Genomic DNA, 12,690 nt, shown 5'->3' with positions numbered 1-12,690 from the left:
GATGATGGTACACCTGGACCATCTGGCACCTTATATGAGGGAACCGCTTTGGATGAGTGGCCTTAAGGAGAGAGCAGTAGGAGCATTTGAAGAATAATTTCCATGGGAACTGAACAGTGGGGAAGGAAGGCAAGACCAATCACAGATGTCACAAGTATAGCCCTCATAAAAGAAGAAATGATGGTACGTGTGTAGGCTATTCAGGACGACCCACCATGCCTTTCTTGCACAGGGTAAGGGATACTGTTGTCAAGAACAAGGCTGTACCAAGAACCCAGAAAGAGACATCAGACAAAACTAGAAGGCATCAGTTGAAGACTTAAATAAGCAACTACATCTGAGGAAGGAGAAAATCTGTAGGGAGACCCTAGTGCTGGAGATCATAAGAGAGAATAGCCAGATATTCTGTCAGGGTTAAAAAAATGAGGGTCAGGACATTGTGGAGGGGTTGGCCCCCTCCAAAACAAAAAAGGGGGGCTAATAATAGCTTGGTAGCCAGAGATGTAGGAGCATTGACTGCTCTTGGAACTTTGCCAGCACCGATCAGAGGATGATTAGGAGCATTGACCACTATTGGAACGTTTGCCAGTACCAACCAGAGGAAGATGATGGTGATAAACCTGAACCAATTGGCGCCCTATGAGGGAACTGCGTGTGAAGAGTGGCCTTAAAGAGGGAGCAGCAGGAGGAGTTGCAGAATAAACCATGAAAACTGAGCCACAGGGAGGAAGGTGAGACCAAGCACGAATGTCACAATCTCAAAGAATGAAATGGCACTATGCCAGTAGGCCATTTGGGACGAACAGCCTGAAGGAGGGAACAATGTAGCATGTAGAGCCATTACTTTGCAACAACAAGATAAGCAAATATACCACAGCTGTTTCTAGGCAACGGCTCAGTAAACATGTTCCTGCAGCAACAGACATGAATGCAGCAATGGTATAGCAACAAAGGTATGGTGTCTTCTGTGTGGGCCATGCCGAGATTGTACAACTGGGACAGTTTAGAGCAACCAGTTAGTTACAAACATGCCCAGTTGAAAGTTGACTTTAAAGTAGTAATATCACTGCTTGCTTCAGCATGCTACATATTTAAAAGTTACAAAATGAATTTGCAAAATAACTTCTGTTACTGTTAAGTCAAACAAAGCATAATTACCATGCTTCATGAAATGAAGAAGAAAGTTACACGAGTGAGTAATTTAAAGGCTAGAAAACTGAAAGTATGTGTCAGAGGAAAAATACACATGCATATAGCTTGCAGATAATTGAACACGATGATGGTAAGATTACTTTTTTTGATGGTCAGATTAGGCATGCTGGGTCCAAATGCTGTAATCATTGCTGAGCAATTGTACATTTCTCTAGCTCTTATTTCAATGTGTAAGATGTACTGATATTGTCACTTATATGTGTGATTGTTGACAGGGTTTCAATTGGATATTGGATTTATTGATCGCTTAAACACACCACTTAGAACTACACATAGTTACAGTGCTGTAACTAATCTCCACACTTCACAAAACACAGCAGCACCAGCTAAGCCTTTTCCAGCCTGCTGTGTCTTCAGCTTCCCATGCTCACATCATTACTGTCCAGCAAATATCCCACAACTGAACTTTCATCAAGTGTCCAGCTGTAGTGCCATCTCTTCTCAGTCTTTCACTAGACAGCACGGACCATATAGAAAACACCTTTTGTTGTATGTGTGTATGTTGCGGGCGTTACCTAGCAATGGCCGCTGTTTACAGAGTCATGCTTAGCAGTGGGTTTGTACGCCACAATATAATATTGCAAATTGCAATATTTTTTTCAGATCCTGTACTGTTTTTTTATCATTGAAGATGGCTTGATTGATTGTTTGAGAAGTATATTGGCTGGAGGAACCTGTGTAAATAAAACATTTGGCATTATTATTCTTTCATGCTCTGTGACTCATTGTACTGAAAAGTGCTCAAACCATTCCACAAATTTGATTATACTCACATATAACAGTATTTGACAGATCTGAAAATATTTTAATACGAGTGCCTGTACATGTAGGATTCTGGTGGGAAAGCCAGAACTAAAGAAACTACTAGGAAGACCTAGACATAAGTTGGATGATAATATTAAAATGGACCTTAGATAAATAGGATGAGGTGGTGTGGACCGATTGAACTGGCTTGGGGTAGGGACCAGTGGAGGGCTCTTGTGAACATGGTAATGAATCTTCAGGTTCCATAAAATGTTCAGAAGTTCTTGAGTAGCTGTATCAGTTTGTCAAAAAGGACTCAGCTCCATGTAGGTAATTAGATAGTTATCTGTTACCACTGTATTATATGGTGTATCACAGGGATGCTCTCTGATACAACTACCAATAATTATTTAACCATCCACCCTCTATTATCCTGCTAACATGTTAGTGATTACATGAATATTCTCCCATAAAATTTGTTGACAAAACTATTATTAGAAATATTACATGTGTGATTCCTCATAAAGCTGTTCACATATTTTTAAAATCTTAACATGAACTTTCTACAGGATTTTTATTATCCATGACATCTGTATCTTCCTTTGTACTCCTATACTTTATTCTGACATTTTTTCCCCATTGTTATCTGCTTTGTATAGTTCCATTCAGGCTTTTCTGTAACAGAATTAATGGTATCAGCCACACTGCGCTATTTAATAAAATGTCTTTATTATGCCAACAGGAAAGAGACCACAGAGAAGACCAGGGCATAGGTGGGTGGACAATATTAGAATGGATCTTAGAGATAGGATTGGATAGATCTGGCTCAGGATAGGGAACAGTGGAGGGCTCTTGTGAACACAGTAATGAACCTTAAGGTTCCATAAAATGCTGGGAAATTCTTGAGTAGCTGCAGAATTGGCAGCTCCTCCAGAAGGGCTCAGCTCCATGAGTAAGCAAGCAAGTATCTTTCCCCATACTTATTCAGATTGGTCACTGTTAGTGTGTTTCCATACATTTCTTCTTGCAACTGAAGTGTTTCTAACCAACCAGTTCCTATGTAGTATTTCCCAGTGTACATGCTGCTCCAAAAGTATTATGCCTTGCTGTCATTACGATGTGTATTTGCCAACAGACTTCATGACTGCCCATACTGAATGTTTGAAAATATATCCCCTTACTCCTAATTTTTGGGAGGTTTATAAATGCTTCGGTAAGGAATGGCATACCAAAGGGTTCACAGTTTCTCTAGCTCCAACAGATCTTTATCTCGGCATTATATCAAATTCTCAGAGATGGGAGAAAGAAAAATTACAAAGTGATAAAGAAAAGGAACAACTGTTAAAATTTCTAGCAAAGGGTAAGTTTACTAATAACTGGAGAGGAACCTGTCCCTACTAAAACCTTATCCAGAATTCTAAGTACTATAATGATGCTGGTAAGACATTACAACATACAGCAGAAATGACAGATCACTACAGGATCAGTATAAAGGTAAAGGACAAAACATCCATTATGCCAAAACACACTTCTGAGATTGTGTATGAATGAATGTACGAGTATAAGGGGTGGGCCTTCTTGGCTCTTGCACTGAGACCACAGTGATCTATTGTGCCTACCCTTCTGATGAGATTGTGTATATGGGCATGGAGCACATTACAGACTTTACACCGGATGGAGGAAAAATAGTTTGCTTCTTGCTGCAACCACTTTAAGAATTATCTAAAGGGAAATGGAGCCTAGTACTTTTGGATTATAGGCTAATAATGCACTTTACACACACAAATTCTTCATTATTGTATTTATATTACAGACAGATATAGCATATTCCATATAAAATCACTCACCTACTGCATTATGAACGATTAGCCCAGTTGGAAATAGTTTGATATTGTTTTTGGAGAAGTCTTTAGCACTCCTTAATGAAAACAGGAATCACAATAAAGTATTTCACTACATGCAATAATAGGAACATTTTATGTACTTGGAATTCATGTATCAAGTACTCCCTCTAAGAATGCAAGGCAGTCTGCAGACTCTATTGCATTGTCAACATCCTTCTTCTGAAGTGTTCTCCGTTTGCCTTGGGTTGTGTATGTGTAGGCTTCCTTGGCAAGTGATTCAATGAATAGCTCCTGGAACACATCAAAAGGAAGTACAACTGAAAAATACATTCCCTGTCATGCATTTAGTCTATGAATTAGAAACCACTACGAGCAAAGAGCCATACTATCATGCTGGACTTGGAATAAGCTTCTCAAAAATGATCTGTGAGAATCTTGTGTATATAAGTATCTTCAGAATTTCAAGATTGACACATCCCTCTGTTAATCACTTTAGCTGTGCTATTTTTCTTGTAGAATTAACAATGGAATAAATTATACTATATTAAGCAAGTTCTTCCACTGCATGCAAAGATAACTGCCACAGCACAGACTTTTAGGAACTTTTTTATACATAACAATAAAGTGACATACACTCCATTAGAGCAACTACGTGGAAACATACACATTAATGAGTCATGTAAAAATGATAAAACCACATCGATATTCATAGGGCTAAACAGAACAACGCCGGTCACGGTAGCTGAGCGGTCTAAGGCGTGCACTGTCTTCGCTCACTCGGAAGCCGGGATCATGGGTTCAAATCCCACTCAGGGCATGGATGTTTGTGTGCGTTTTTCTGTGTTTGTATACATGTAGAGGCCTTGCGACGAGCTGATCACCCGCCCAAGTTGACCTGTCCAGCAAGGGAGGCCCTGCCAGTAGCTACGCTACCGCTGGTATAGCTCTCAGGGTCGTTGGCATACTCAAACCCCCTCACCACGATAAGGTGGAGACACCAACGAGGGGGAGTCCTACCGTCTAGGATCTGGAAAAACCGAAGTGAACGGAGAAGTTCATGGAGGTAGGCCTAGGCCCACTGGGGCTGTAGTGCCAAGGAAAAAAAACAGAACAACACAATAAATACAGACGCCACAAGAAAAGATAAAGGGTGATGTTTTCAGGCAAATTGTTTTTTAATGTGGACGAAAATGCAGTAACATTCGAATATTTTAACTTAAGAACTAATGCAGTGTACCAGTTTCAAGAAATGAATAGTTGCCTGCGGATGGCCAAGTAAGGCCGAAGCATGTAGCAGTTTAATTGTAATTTTAACATTGTTTTAAGTTAAGGATAGGTTGTAAACAGAGTTCCATTACAGACGTAACTGTGTAAAGTGAGTAATATGTTAATTGCCGCGGTTTTAAAGTGGTGAAACAGTGCCCAATACTCACCGTTGATTTCGTAATAAGGAATACTGCTTCTTGGCTAGCGAAATGAACATCTGGGTCGATTTTCATTATGTGTTTCACTCTTGCAAGAGGCAATCTCAAAATCCTTTCTGATTTTTCCTCTTCGTGTTCAGTTTCTTCTTGAGCACTTCCCACCTCTTTACCAGACGCATGATCCTTCCAATTATTTCCTGCAAGATCATCCGTATGATCCGTATTGTCAGTGCCTTCCGTACCTTCCATCATCACCTAACCTACGAATCGCTACGAACCCTGCGACAAATCGTGACAGATTAACCGCCATATGATTATATTCGATTATCACCACGGATTACTAAACACCTAAGGACTACCACCTACATAGTAATCCATGGCAACAAAGTGTGCGAGAAGGGGGCAAATATGCATTAGCGACCTTAGCGACGTTAGCGACACTTAAATGGGCTTGAGCGGCTTGAGGATCACAGTGGTTGCCGTGGTGGCTATGAGACGTTCTGTCTTACTGCATAAAGTCATGTCATGTAGTTCGGTGAAAGTCGACTGACGTCTCGGAGGTATTCCTTCCTCACTGGCCCTGTAGCTGTATTCAGTCTCTTCTTTCGTTTCGGTGGAGGCCGGCTCCTCTGTATGTCGTGACCGTCGTGACACTAATTTTTCGAATCCTGGCGGAAGAATCGACTGCTTGTTTCGCGACCTCCAGTCCGATGATTTATTCGAGTGCCTCATAAAACGCTTCCTCGCGCGCCTCACGCAAGTCCTGTCACAGGCCTCTGTCCCTTGCGCCAATGATTCGTTAAGTCGCACCCGATGTCTAGTCTCGAACGTCTGTCCTTTAGTGATTCCGCGTAAATATTTTTTGCCTGGTCCCTGACAACCGTGTCTCTTGCGCGGTGCAGGAACGACACGGCTGGTCATCCGTCTGTGGGCGGCGGCCAACTTCTTCCCGGACCCACCATCCCCTTGGGCCCGTTTCTTCGGCTATCGGCGGCCCCCTTTGGCTTAATTTTGGTCCCCATATCGGTCCTTCAGAGCTCCGACAGTCTATACTGCAGTTTCTTCGTTGGATTCCTAAGGATGCGCCGTAACGCTTGCCATCCTGACCGTTGTCTTTCTTAGAGAAACCTACATTTCTTCTAGCCAGGCATCCGCATTTTCTAGACAGGCATCTATCTTGGCCTCTTTGGTCGGTGTCCATCCTGGCTTGGTTGTCTCGTATTTCAGCCTTCATTTGTTCTTGGTCGGCTTTTATTTCAGCCAGCATGAGTTCCATTATTTGTTCCATCTTCGTAGTGTGGCGATAAAAGTCTCCGCTGCAGTCTTTAACCCAATTAGTTGATCAATCCAATCCAAATTTGACACCAGTTGTCACGATTTTAGAGTGACTATAGACGAGGTTTGGTATGGTAATCTGATATATTGAACATTTACAAAACGTAACTGCAAATAAATGGGGCACGCGGTAGCATAATTAGTTGAGGCACTATGCTAGAATCCGGAAGGTCGTGGGATCGAATCCCGATGAGGTCACTGGATTTATCAATTGACCTAATTCTTCCAGCCGCACTGTGACCATTGGGTCGACTCAACTTCTAAAAAAATTAATACCAGGAATCTTCCGGGGGGGGGGGTAAAGGGCGGTCGGCACGTAAGGCTGACAAACTTGCCGTCTGTCTGACTAGAAGATGTGGGAGCTTTGACCTCTCACACCCCTATAGGCCTTCAAGGCCTTCACCTTTATTTTTAACTGCATATAACTACGACAGCCTAACTGAGTTACACACTTCAAAGATCACTATTTCTACAGCACATATAAAGTTTTCTCATTTTGCTGTCTTCAGTAGTTGTTGCCTACTGATGGATCCGAACAACGTACTCTCCTGTCGTGCTCACGTGCTTAACGGCTTGCGACTGTCTCACAACCGCTCACAACTAACTCGTTGCTCCAGCTGTTCTACTTATAACATCTCCGCAAGGGCCACACAAAAACACCGTTCCTTTGTTGCTGTAGGAACATGTTTGTTTGCGTAGCCGTTGCAAAGTAACGGCTGTTGTATATTCGCTTATCTCTTGCTTGTTGCCCAGTAATGTGTCTACATGCCACAATATCATTGTCACAAACTTTTACGTCGCCAACGGGTCCAAATGCCACGATATCATCGTCGCAAACTTTTACGTCGTAGTGCTATAATAGTTTACTTTCTTACCGACAGAGCTCATGGAAATGGCGATGGTCATAATTTTACAATCTACTATCAGAGGTGATAGATGGCAGCATTTACGATTTTGTGACGTCACGGAAATTAAGTCTCCAGCCAGGCGCTGAACAGTTGCTGGTGAAACGCGTTAATGGCTGCCGGTGTGTATGTTGTTGGAAGTGTAGTTACGGACTCTTACCTTTGATTACATCTATGTATTTTATTTCTTCTAAGACATTCATACCCAAAACGTTTTGAAGGCTTTTTATTACAATGGACCTTCCTAAACCGCCTCAAGGTAATAATGTTATTTGTGTTGCGAGAAGACTGCATTATGTGTTGCATATTGTAATTGTATGTACGTGCTTTATGTAGCAAATGTACTTTTAAAATATAAGCTTTATTAGTAAGAGAAAATATTATGGCATTTGTATTTAGTATGGTGTACTAGAACGTATTGAAACCAGATTTGTAAAAAGTTTTCATTGCTAATGTGTTAGGGCACTTGTAATATTTAGTATATCAACATACCCCAGGGAGACTTGCATATTTTATATCTAAAAGTAATCCTGTTTTGTATGCCTTTGATACTTGTGACAAATGAACTTATATTATGAAGTACAACCTTATATTATTATCATTGGTAAGTGGAGAAATAATGCAAATTACATGTGTGTCATACGGAGAGGTCGCCAGAAAGCCTCTCTTGGCGGTAGGGGCACAAACAACTCCAGTCATATCATTCGAACCTGTGGTGTAGTCAACAGGCCAGTATCCTATAAAACTTGCAGTGTGTTTCCAATATCGCTCCAAGATATCTTTGAACGTTACCATTAATTGGGCATATGTGTTAGGCTGTCAACTACAAGTATAATCCCAAGCTTCTGTTACTGTATTAAACATTCGATCAGCCGTGTTACTTCTTGTGTCAATGCTATGTGAGAGTTGCAGACTGAAATTAGTGTTCATATACATACCCATGTGAAATGTAAGGAAGAGATTCTGGCATAAATTTGAGGATATTACAGTTCTAAATAAAAAACTATTTCCATCAAAATAAATTCAGACAGGGGCATTATTCGAAAAAAAGAAATGAATTTAATCAAAATGATGAGTGATTACTGAAGAGAAGATTTATGAATTTAGTGCTTGACTTCAACATTACCCATAAAGATCATTTAAGAGTCTACGCAGAGAAGACAGAGTTGAAAGTTCCTTGTTTCAGGTATTAAGTTTGCTCTGTTTCCAAAAAGGAATTTCACCTTGTGAATGCAAACTTTTCATGGAGGTGCAAGGAATGCATATGTAACAAGAGGGACCAATTTTGGTATCTGCTGTAGTCTGGTTGGATTTTGTGTATGCTTTATTGGTCTGTACACTTGTTGATTGTGCTGTCGGTCTGGTTATGCATGAAAAAAGTTGATTCAGTGAACATGTGCCATATCCTGGACTGGCAGAGCGATAAATGTAAGCTGTCAATGACAATTCTATATAAAATAGTTGAATACTTTATGTTATAAGTCAGCTTCCGTATTGCAACACTTTAGTATCATATGCAGATGAATGATGTGTACCTGCAACAAACAAGAACAAAAAAAAAAACTCCTCGGTTTTAGTCCGCAAGCAAGCTATACCGACCGAGCGACCACTGCTTGTCGGCGAAGTTAGTGCCAACTTTAGCAGATAGAGGGTGTCGCGTTGTCAGTGCAGTGAATCCCCATGGCCGTAAATTCGGTTTTCTAGACTGGAGCTGCTATTTCCATGAAATAACTCCTCAGTTATCCTCACGAGGCTGAGTGAACCCTGTTCCAGACATACTACTACTCAGAAAATCTGGTAGTGCCGGGAATCGAACCCAGACCTCTGGATCTGTAGCCAGGAACTCTGACCACTAGACCACAGAGGCTGTGTAACATAAGTGATGAAATTTATGCTGCAGAACAAAGAGAAGACTGAAAATGAAGAATGGTTAATAATGCTTGAAAAGTGGTTTTGTGCAGTTATCTTGTGCATGTGTACTGTGTTACAGTTTGTCTAATTGTACTTTACATTTTGAAAACTGCTATTCTCTGGAATATAATGCCTGCATTAAAGGAGTGGTGTAATTAAATGTTAAAGCAGTTGTTATTTCAATATGTTTTAACATAAATTATTCATGTTGGATTTGAAGTTCTCACAGCAATGAATGCGAAGAGTTCTGTCATCTGGGATATAATGATGTGTACTCTGGTGAAAGTCACCCGATGGTTCAGAGGAAAATGTTTCCTCCATCCTCAGGGTGAAGAGTAACCGAACAAGAAACCAGCATGAAGAAGGCAAATGGCAGAGTTGACTTTCACCAGGCTACACAATGTTATATCCTAGAAATTATCTTGATCTTTGAAGTACACTAATTACCCTTTATTCTCTCAATCAGCCTGTCCTGTTCCCCATTCCCATTGGCAGATGGAATTCTCTGTTCTCTCTCCATCCCTTGCCTCTGATTGGCCAGTTGTCTTGTGCTCCTTGGCTTGACCCATGCCACCCTTCCTATATGATGTGTCAACATTGTAGACCTCATTCAAGCCAGAAATGGAGGCTGCAGGTTCCTATGAAATATTAGTATACCCTACATGGTCTCACAGCCCAGAAGATCAAAATTGTAACATGAATGCAGAAATGCGTAAACCTGATTGTTTCATTTTTAGGAGGATGTGTGGTTCAAGCAAATGGTGTATTTGTTGAGCTATATAGTGAATTTACAATATAATGTTAAATATTCTTTCATAGTCAGGTTGTGCAAGGTTTGAATACTGGCTGGGATACCAGCTATTTTGACTGGTTTTATTTGGTTGGTGTCACTTCCTCCACATACAGGGTGATTCACAAAGTTTTACCCCGGCTTATGGTACATATTCCTGGGGTTATTTCCTGCAAAATTTCCTTATAAACTTGTGGTCGATTTTCAATAGTTACGGAGTAACAATAGATTTTCGAAACACATCATTGTGAATGCAGCGCTATGCTTCAGCGTGGGCGACCATACGTTCCAGTCAGCTATGTCAGCAGATAAGGTAGACCGGTTTGAATGTTGCATGTGGGTAGATAGGCAGAGTGGTTCATATGCGTGCGACACATTGTGTTGAAGTGCAGGGAGACATTTTCAAAAATGTTATGTAATTCCAGTCGTCTTCTAAAGCACTACAGTTTAAAGGAAACAGATTGATAGAAGGGTGTGATATGCAACCATTGGTATGTTTACAGAATGGGATGCTGAAAATAATGTAATTTTGTAACACAAAATCGACGAAAAATGTTGCACAAAGCAAAATTAAGAAATTGAAAAAAAAAATTGGTTTTAGAATGTTTCTTTCCTAAAACATTAACGATTTAAAAAGTGTTTGTATTGTATTTCTAATTTGTTTTGACTGAAATTTGAAGAAAAAAAGATTTTTCGCCAGTTTTCAAATTACTGTATCTCTTTAATTATGAGTTGGATACCATTAGTATATTAACATTTTTTGTTCTAAATTACCTCAGGAATGCCCTCCCTAAGTGGGGGTAAAACTTCGTGAATCATCCTGTATATGCCATAACAGTGACGTGAAATATAATCATTCATAATTATCCTCTCATACCTCATTCTGCATTATTTAACCTTTGTAGTTGATGCAATACCCATAAATAAGCCAAAACACAGCACTTGGATTTCTTGTTACAGAAGTGGAACTACGTAACATTATTGACAAGTTGGCCCAGTTTGTTGCTCGTAATGGACCTGAATTCGAGCAGATGACAAAAAATAAACAAAAGGGCAATCCAAAATTTGGTTTCCTCTTTGGTGGTGAACACTTCAATTATTATCAGTACAAAGTTACAACTGAACAAGCAAGTAAGTATAATTAATACATTTTTATTATGCCTGTATTTTAAAGTCAGTACTTGTTTGAAAATGGGTTGGAAATTTTGGGACGATGAAAATGATATTGAATTATAATTGTACCGTGTGTGTTTTGTTGTTTAAGAGATCCTGAGTAGAAGTTATTGCCTGTATTAATATTGTCAGAAGTTAGCGACTAGACACAATGTGTGGGTTGATAATTGGATTTATTGGACGCTTATGACTCTTAACTCTAAGGGTCTTGCTGAGTTACACACAATATATATCACTATAACTACAGCGCACACACAGTCTTTTATTTGTTCACTAGTTGTTGCTAGGTAGCGACTGCTAGCAGTGGAACTCAAGACTGAACTGGAGAAGATTTGGGTTCAAGTAAATTGCTGCTGGTCCTTGCCAGCACAGTCATTCTTTGTTATGAGTCATGGGGCCCTTCATGGCCATATTTGACCATCTCACAACTCTGGGAATCATGTATACTGACTATAGTTACTGCCTCGTAACTTTAGCTGCACGGAAAGGTAAAACACTGTTGTGGAACACACGAAGCTATACGCTTGCTCTGGTGATGTTCAGCGCTACTCCCCAAGCGGAAGACATTGCCTATGGAGACCAGGAGTAGATACCGCAGAATCAGTACAGTTCCGTGTGATTGTCGGTGTGCCATGATAGTGACATGAACACCACGTAATACAATCGCTGTGGCTGGTACCAACTAACAAGCAACACCATGTACTATACACCTGACCACACTCCAAGACGCTACATTCCAAACTGGTAGTACCCACGTTGACGTAAGCAGATAAGACTGGTCCCCCAGCCCTGCGAGAGATGGTATGACCCCTCTACCATGGCTAGAGTTCCGAGTAACTAACAGTACTGACTGCCTGATCATCACCAGCACTGTGATTCTTGGTTGCGAGTCCCATGAGACCTGTGACCATATTCTGTCTGGGAGCCTTCAGATGCCATCCACCAGACAGAAGACAGACTCCTGGCTGTTGGTCATGGCTATGTAGCGTTAGCAAGGACTAAACAGAAATCATTGCTTCCCACGGTACCTCTGTTGTTGCTTGTTATTTTTGCTGCAGAAACGTGTTTACCACACCATTGCCTAGCAACAGCTGTCTCTTCTCATTCCTCTGTTTCGGCTTTTAGCTATCACATTACAATATACTGGATTTCACCTGGTTCTATTTAGTGCCCCCCCCCCAAAAAAAACTGCAAAGGATAATGTTTGAACTGTTCAGTTAACAATGAATGTTGCTTCTTTTAACATCAGTCCTTGCTCAAGCATGCCCTTATAATCATAGCTCCACAAATTATTAACCTGGAATATTTGCGGTTGTGTTCTTGTTGCAGTCCAGTTTTGATTCATACTCCTA

At 40.6% G+C, this 12,690-nt stretch overlaps 2 protein-coding genes across 8 annotated transcripts in view; one reads left to right on the top strand and one right to left on the bottom strand.

Annotated features, from left to right (window-relative positions):
- Positions 1-1,714: 1,714 nt before the first annotated feature.
- On the bottom strand, positions 1,715-5,533 carry LOC111875588 (DNA polymerase epsilon subunit 4). 2 transcript variants are annotated; one of them, XR_002844751.2, is made up of 3 exons: positions 5,234-5,533; positions 3,804-4,091; positions 1,715-1,886 (listed from the first exon to the last, which is right to left on the bottom strand). XR_002844751.2 is itself a non-coding variant. In XM_023871937.2 (2 exons), exons 1-2 carry the CDS (start codon positions 5,474-5,476, stop codon positions 3,948-3,950), a joined length of 387 nt encoding a protein of 128 aa, XP_023727705.1. In that variant the 5' UTR covers positions 5,477-5,533; the 3' UTR covers positions 3,741-3,947. The 2 variants fall into 2 exon arrangements, 1 of the variants encoding a protein (XP_023727705.1); XM_023871937.2 differs by lacking the exon at positions 1,715-1,886 and having other exon boundaries at positions 3,741-4,091.
- A 2,036-nt stretch (positions 5,534-7,569) lies between these two features.
- The window catches only part of LOC111875597 (calcium homeostasis endoplasmic reticulum protein), a 44,312-nt gene continuing 39,191 nt past the window's right edge, over positions 7,570-12,690 (top strand). For all 6 annotated transcript variants that reach the window (XR_002844753.2, XM_023871958.2, XM_023871960.2 and 3 more), the window contains exons 1-2: positions 7,570-7,723; positions 11,126-11,296. Coding sequence is in view for 5 of the 6 variants with exons in the window: in XM_023871958.2 (XP_023727726.1) it covers positions 7,699-7,723; positions 11,126-11,296 (196 nt within the window). In the remaining variant the exon portion in view is untranslated. The remainder of the gene's footprint in view (positions 7,724-11,125; positions 11,297-12,690) is intronic.

The sequence above is a fragment of the Cryptotermes secundus genome, unplaced genomic scaffold, assembly GCF_002891405.2.
Source record: "Cryptotermes secundus unplaced genomic scaffold, Csec_1.0 scaffold50, whole genome shotgun sequence".
In the NCBI taxonomy this organism is placed as follows: domain Eukaryota; kingdom Metazoa; phylum Arthropoda; class Insecta; order Blattodea; family Kalotermitidae; genus Cryptotermes; species Cryptotermes secundus.
Note: the sequence above shows the minus strand (reverse complement) of the source record. Positions and strands in the feature narration are given on the sequence as shown.